Here is a 7,579-nt window from a genome sequence, read left to right as displayed (position 1 = left end):
GAACATTATGCGCGGGAAATTGAACAGTGTGCATTCTTGTTCTCTTCTGCTGGCTGAATGTGGGATTTCTGCCTCTCAGCGCTTTTTGCAGCATCTGTCTTTCTAATTGAAAGTCCAGACGGGGGGAGAGACGCATTCGGAAAATGCTGGCATGCCGAGGACCGTCCTCAAGCTGTCCGCCGGACACATTTATCCAGAGAAATGTGATGAAGAAAAAAAAACGACGACGCCAGGCTCGGATATTCACTTCTGCCATCACCGCATGATGCCGGATTTACATTTACAGCCCTTATCCAGAGCGACTTACAATCAGTATTAACAGGGACAGTCCCCCCCTGGAGACACTCAGGGTTAAGTGTCTTGCTCAGGGACACGATGGTAGTAAGCGGGATTTGAACCTGGGTCTTCTGGTTCACAGGCGAGTGTCTTACCCACTAGGCTACTACCACTACCTACCTGAGCTTAGGAAGCTCAGGCCGTGTTTTCCCTTTCACCATCTTCAACCAGACCGAGGAGCCCTGTTATGTTTAAATACGTTATGCGGTTGTGGCATTTCGACACTTTCGAGATGGTTTTGGTCATTTTGTAGACTCGGTGGTGGGATGAACTTCCACTAGATGTTGAGTCTTGTCTCGAATCGTCCAGACTGAGGAAGTAGGCTGTGTCAGAGCTGTCAGTCAAATCCACAGACTCCTCCCCCTTTCAAACTTGGTTTATAAAAATGTCACCAAAGTGACGACACACCGATTTTCCTGTTTCTGTAAATCTTGAAGAACCAGAACCAGAACTCAAGGTGTGTGATTATTTCCGTAAATATGAAACCTTCGCTCCACCCCATCATCCGTGTCCCACGTGAAACAGGGACATGCTGGTACTCCGACGCCGATAGGATGTGGAAAGCTGCAATTTGTCAGAATCAGATCTCGGGCTGGACGCGTATGAGTAGTCTGTCTGTTCGTCTCAGTCCGTCTGACTGTCCCCGCTTAAAACGCCTCTCTTCTCTGCCGAATGCGTCATTGCCAGTTGGCTCACAACTCGTACTTGACCAACGTGCACGTTAAGTCATCGCTGTGCTTTGTGATTCTAGTCGGTCTATATCTGGATAGGTGGCCTTTTTAACACGGAAATCCCGGTTGCTTTTTCCAGGCAGACGTCCACAGGGGGGACGGGGCCTCTGAGGAATCGGTGGCCCAGACCTCTCACCCCGCTGCTCGCCGGAGACGTGCGGTATTTTGAAGGCCACGTTATCGCCTCTGCTGCCACCGTGGCTCGGCCGAGCGACGCTGCAGAAACTGATGCCCAGATGGTGGCAAGCTGCACTTGTGTCCATCTGATTGCGAGGTCACAGACGTCTACGATTGCATCACACCTAGCAGTCCAAGCCACGTCTCAGAGAGAACGACACCCCGAAAACCAGGACAAAGCGATATGACTAGATTAGCACGTTAGTGAGGGTGTCCACTGTGGGGATCTGCAGACGGATTCTCCCCTCAATTATTCATGTTTGGTTGCTCTGTGAGGTACGGAATCCAGCCCCGAAACGCTGCAGACGATGGCGAAAGTCCACTGGATGGACTTCATGGAGTCGTGCAGCACCGCGGGGGACGTTAATGCACGTGAACTTTGACCCGGCCACACTGGGATATGTTGCTCTACGTTCACTGCACGGCTGGTGAGGTGACGCTGTGACGAACAAGACCTCGACCCCAATGCCATCTGGGGGGTCAGGATATATATATATATGTATATGTATATATATATATATACATATGTGTGTGTGGGTGTGTGTGTATGATATATGTCTTGTTTTTGTCCTCTCAGCACAGCATTTTGCATGCCGCGACAGTGGAGAAAGTTACATAAGACCCTGCATATATTCTGCTGAATGGATGGATGGATGCACAAAATGAGGGTCTCTGGCTGACTGAAGCTCGTCTATCACAGAGGCTCTTTATTCAGAAAATGAATGAACGGGTCACAGGGGTCATTAATGCACAAAAATGAAGCGCATCCAAACCCGCCACCCAGCAACAACAGCAGGCCGGTGAACGTCGGAGCGCGGTGGGTGTTCTTATCTCAGAGAAATAATCACTATTTATGACGCACAATCTCTACAGAACTAGAGCGGTTGACGGTTCGAGTTTTTGATGATTCAAATTAAATAAACCCACATGCCCCCCATACGTGGCCCTCTGGTGCAGCGGTGGCCTAGCGGTTAAGGAAGCGGCCCCGTAATCAGAAGGTTGCCGGTTCGAATCCTGGTCTGCCAAGGTGCCACTGAGCAAAGCACCGTCCCCACACACTGCTCCCCGGGCGCCTGTCATGGCCGCCCACTGCTCAGTCAGGGTGACGGTTAAATACGTTTCACCGTGTCACTTCACTTTCACTCTGCTGAATTAAGACTCAGTCCCAATGACATGCTGTTTATAATGTGATCATTTGACTTTGAATTGTTTCATGCGGCTAAGACGGCGTGTTTTTTGAGACGGTAGAGCGCCCTCGCTAGTGAACACAAATTGAAAGGTAAAGGTTGTGCGCGGCCTAAGTGGCCCTGACATCCTCCGGGTCATTTGCGGCGCGGGCCAACTCGGAGCATGGTATAATGACCCAGACTTCAGCCACAATCAGCATTTATCACCCCGCCCGGCACCGAGTAACTCGAGCCTAAGTGGCGGGGCCCGGCCGCCCCGGCCGAGGTTAACGGCGGGGCCGCAGCAGCAACGCTTTCCCGCGCATTTGAATAATTCTGCATCTCTCCCGCGCCCTCTCCCTGCATATTGGAGGCCATTTGTATTCCGGCCGCGCGTGTACAGAAATCAGGTCTGGGATGGAAATCGCTCACCGGTGGGATCTAAAATGAGGAGAGCGCCGCTGAAAAATGACTGATGCTGAGATAGCACACGGAACGACTCCCTCTGTGGTATATTTGCATTTTTTATATTAAAATATTAACCTTGCACTGACTAATTTGCACCAGTATTAAAACACCTGGCAACATCATAATAATGATGATAACTGACATCCGTGATTATCAGCTAATGTTGGTTTTAATTAATCATAGATGTTAAATTATCATCTAAAATCATCAAACAATATGCGCAATCCAGGCCAATTCTTTTGCTGAGAACAGGCACAATGCAAGTCCTAATTAACACATCAACGCATTAATATGCATTTCATAAGAAGAAAATGCAACCGAATGAAAAAGAAAACTGGCAGCGCATGACAATAAGAACATAGTTCTTTTGACATTCATTAAATATATAACTGTACAAATTAATGATGAACAAATGTACCATTCAAAGCATCTTAGATAATAGTTGTGCGTGTTAACATGCATTTCATTAAAAATAAGTGGATGTATATATATAAATACACACACACACATATTTTTAATTAACTGTGTGTGTGTGTGTGTATATACACACACATGACAAGGGCTATAAGATAAATGAAATTCATTAAAAAACTAACCTTTCAAGCATGCCTTGAGTAAATTAAGACCTTATCTAACAATATGAGAGAACCATTTGAGTTAGTTCTTAACATGGACTTTTAAACCATCGTAGATAACAGATTGTGCGCATCTTGTGAAATTGAACTTCGATTCATTTGCATTATTACTGCAGCAAATCGAATTAAGTAGGCCACGCCCATTCCCGCCCCCGTATTCGGACCAAATTTGTCATCGCCAGACCACAAAAAAAAAAAAACGCAGTCGTGTAATTAACAGCGTGCGTCGTCTTAATTAAACGGGGCGTGGCCCGTCGCCGCTGGCCCCGCCTCCCGAGTCTGCGCGCGCCCGCCGCCTCATAAATATATGCGCGTGCATGTGAGACGCTCCGGCAGCGGCGGCGGCGGCGGCGAGCAGCCGGTACGACGGACATGCGACCGGACTATATACATTCATACCATATAATTATATAGAAAGTATAAAACCGCGCCGACGACGATGTGAAGGTAAACACATTCTCATATTTTCATATTTCATATCACGACACCTGCCTGCCGTCTTATTACCCGCGAGGTTTGGTGCATTTTAATGGTTTGGTGCATTTATTACATTATTATTGCATCTGCGTTTCTTTTTGTTGGTTGGTCACGAACAAAGGCGAGTTCGGCGCTCCGATGCAACGGTTGCCGTATCATGTGCAGAATATAGGAATAAACACTTTAAAAAAAAAAAGAAAGACATCTGCACTTCTCTTTACACGACTCGTTTTTCACATTTCTTCCGATTTTTTACTTCTTCTTCTCGCTCATTTTGTGCCCTCTTGTGGTCACACGCACGTCGGCACGAATATTCAATAGTAGAGACGCGAACATTAAATTCGCTCAGTTAACATGAAGTCATGCATTGCTGAACTGATCCATACTATATATTGTGGTATAGATGCAGATATGCAATTCATACACATATTTTATGTTAAAGACGTAAAAGTGTAATATTCGGTTACGTTTGCAATATTTGCATATTGGTTCACTGTATACTTGCAATGTTTGCAATATTGAGGTCTATAGCAGCCGCTAAAGCATTTCACTGCATATCATACCGTGTACGACTGCGTACGTGACAAATAAAATTTGAATTGAATATATATACAAATGGATGAATATACATGAAAAAAATGTATATATAACAATAACGACCCTGGGCAGCAGCTCTTATGATGAAATCCCGGTTAAAGCGGCATTTTTGCATTTCATCATGATATCTGCTGCTCGGCTGTTCAGAGCAGTGGGACCGGGACCACTGTGGGAGAATTCATGGCACTTTTCCCGGTCATTTGGCAGGCTGTCCGCGAAGCAGCAGCCATGAAGTCGGTTCTGGACGGCGTGGCCGACACCACCTTCCGGACGATGACCTCGGGGCTGCGGTACCTGGGCTCCAACGACGCCAGCTATGACGACCCCGGCATGGACGCGGACTTCGCCAAGGGCGGGTTCTCCCTGCAGAAGCCGCTCTCGGCGTTCCGCAGCAACTCCTTCCCCGACAAGGTGCCGCCGGACGAGGAGCTGATCCTCCGGGGCCTGCCCTTCTACCCCACCAACGCCTCGGACCTGTTCGGCAACCGCAGCTCCCCGGGGGACGAAGGGAGGAACATCCAGTGCGGCGAGAACTTCATGGACATGGAGTGCTTCATGATCCTGACGCCCAGCCAGCAGCTGGCCGTGGCCGTCATGTCCCTGACGCTGGGCACCTTCACCGTGCTGGAGAACCTGGTGGTGCTGTGCGTGATCCTGCAGTCGCGCACGCTGCGCTGCCGCCCGTCCTACCACTTCATCGGCAGCCTGGCCGTGGCCGACCTGCTGGGCAGCGTGATCTTCGTCTACAGCTTCCTGGACTTCCACGTGTTCCACCGCAAGGACGGCCCCAACGTGTTCCTCTTCAAGCTGGGCGGGGTGACGGCGTCCTTCACCGCCTCGGTGGGGAGCCTGTTCCTCACCGCCATCGACCGCTACATCTCCATCCACCGGCCGCTGGCCTACCGGCGCATCGTCACGCGCACCAAGGCCGTCATCGCCTTCTGCATGATGTGGGCCATCTCCATCGCCATCGCCGTGCTGCCCCTGCTGGGCTGGAACTGCAAGCGCCTCAACTCGGCCTGCTCGGACATCTTCCCGCTGATCGACGAGAACTACCTGATGTTCTGGATCGGCGTGACCAGCGCGCTGGTCCTCTTCATCGTCTACGCCTACATGTACATCCTGTGGAAGGCGCACCACCACGCCGTGCGCATGCTGAGCCGCACCTCGCAGAAGAGCCTGGTGGTCCACGCGGCCGACGGCACCAAGGTGCAGGCCGCCCGGCCCGAGCAGGCGCGCATGGACATCCGCCTGGCCAAGACGCTGGTGCTCATCCTGGCGGTGCTGGTCATCTGCTGGGGCCCCCTGCTGGCCATCATGGCGTACGACCTCTTCTGGAAGATGGACGACGGCATCAAGACGGTGTTCGCCTTCTGCAGCATGCTCTGCCTGCTCAACTCCACCGTCAACCCCGTCATCTACGCCCTGAGGAGCAAGGACCTGCGCCGCGCCTTCCTGGGCGCCTGCCGGGCGTGCCGGAGCAGCGCCCAGCAGCTGGACAACAGCCTGGAGTCGGACTGCCAGAACCGGCACGCCGCCATCGCCGCCAGCCGGGCCGCCGAGAGCTGCGTCAAGACCACTGTGAAGATAGCCAAAGCGACCATGTCCGTCTCCACGGAGACGTCCGCCGAGGCCGTGTGACCTCCCGCCCCCGAGACTTTTCTACTTCGAAAGAAACGATCAAATATCAGGTTCTTCGAGCGAACGATCTCGTTTTCTTCTTCTCACGGGAACAAGGGGCTACTGAACGTTTTCCTGCGTCGTGTCGACATGTAATCACCCCCCATCCCTCCTCCCCACGTGGACATGCGCCGCGTTCCGTAAAAAAACTGCAAAAAACGCCATTTGCAGGCCGGCATAGAACTGGACATAGAAACAGAGCGAAAGCACACCTTTATTTTGGAATACGAAAAGGGATCCACACGTCACGCAGTTAATTAACACGAGGAAATTCATGTAAATATAAGTGTGCAATAACGACGACGACGTAATTCTGTCCATGTCGAGTCTACTGCCACCAGGATGAGGAACATCACGTACATTAGCGGGGGGGGCAATGTGGAAAACCGTCTCCGATTGTTCGTGTGCAGTGTGCCGGACGCACTGGTGTACAGGAAGCGGCATGAACTCATCTCGTCTTTGGGGCTTTCAGGCTTCCCTGCAGCAGGTCTCCCGGGATTCATGCATTCCGGATCGATGACTATTGTCCCCCCAGAAGGCCGAATTGTGTTCAGTTCCTTTTTAAATATACAGCTTCAAAGTTGAATCCCTCCAATGTCGGGCCATAATGATTCTGACTGTTCTCCGTTATCTCGTCGGCGTTGTGGACGTTGATACTTGATGTTAAAAAATTTCCGAAATAATTCCGAATTCTTTTTCTTTCTTTTTTTCCCCGTATTCTTCTTGTTTTAATATTTGGAGTACAAAAATGAAATGTCAAGTGGCTTCTGTACCAAGGTAGCAAATGAGCAGTCTGTCAAAAAAAAAAAAAAAATAACAACAGAACAAGTAAAAGTTCAATAACTGGACGCTTGTGTTTTCTGTATTTGCCATGTAGTCTGTTTTCAAGCTTTTGAATAAAGTAACTGCCAGTTAACCTAAACTGTGTAATGTTTTTATTTGCATTTTCAATTGAAAAGTAAACTATTACAAAACACTACATGTATTCCAATTAATAATAATAAGGGTTAGGGTGCCAATAGACTATTTCTGGAGGTTTGGCGCCCCCTTGAGGAATTTTACTGGAACCGACGCCGCTGGTGGCACTCGGGCTCCCCCCAGCGGTACCGGCCGGAACAGACCGGCGCTCCTCGCGCTGTCAATATTCTCAACCCGTTATCAATATTCTCCCCTGACCGCAGTATTGATCGTAGATGACGTTCATATTAGAAAAGAAAACTGCATCCTGTGTGCAATAGTTAACGGCACTGTATTGTAATGGCGATAGTTCTGAGGTGCTACAGTGAAAAGTTTTAATATATATTTTCTTCCT

At 49.7% G+C, this 7,579-nt stretch overlaps 1 protein-coding gene across 1 annotated transcript; it reads left to right on the top strand.

The window, feature by feature from the left end:
* The first annotated feature begins 3,830 nt into the window (after positions 1 to 3,830).
* On the top strand, positions 3,831 to 7,189 carry cnr1 (cannabinoid receptor 1). Its single transcript, XM_028953214.1, has 2 exons — positions 3,831 to 3,960; positions 4,795 to 7,189. Exon 2 carries the CDS (start codon positions 4,816 to 4,818, stop codon positions 6,226 to 6,228), a length of 1,413 nt encoding a protein of 470 aa, XP_028809047.1. The 5' UTR covers positions 3,831 to 3,960; positions 4,795 to 4,815; the 3' UTR covers positions 6,229 to 7,189.
* The last annotated feature ends 390 nt before the right edge of the window (positions 7,190 to 7,579 follow it).

The sequence above is a fragment of the Denticeps clupeoides genome, chromosome 14, assembly GCF_900700375.1.
Source record: "Denticeps clupeoides chromosome 14, fDenClu1.1, whole genome shotgun sequence".
Lineage (NCBI taxonomy): Eukaryota > Metazoa > Chordata > Actinopteri > Clupeiformes > Denticipitidae > Denticeps > Denticeps clupeoides.
Note: the sequence above shows the minus strand (reverse complement) of the source record. Positions and strands in the feature narration are given on the sequence as shown.

Bases quoted from the DNA above. Each gene is read 5' to 3' on its own strand.
- cnr1 (XM_028953214.1), top strand. From the start codon at position 4,816: ATGAAGTCGGTTCTGGACGGCGTGGCCGACACCACCTTCCGGACGATG.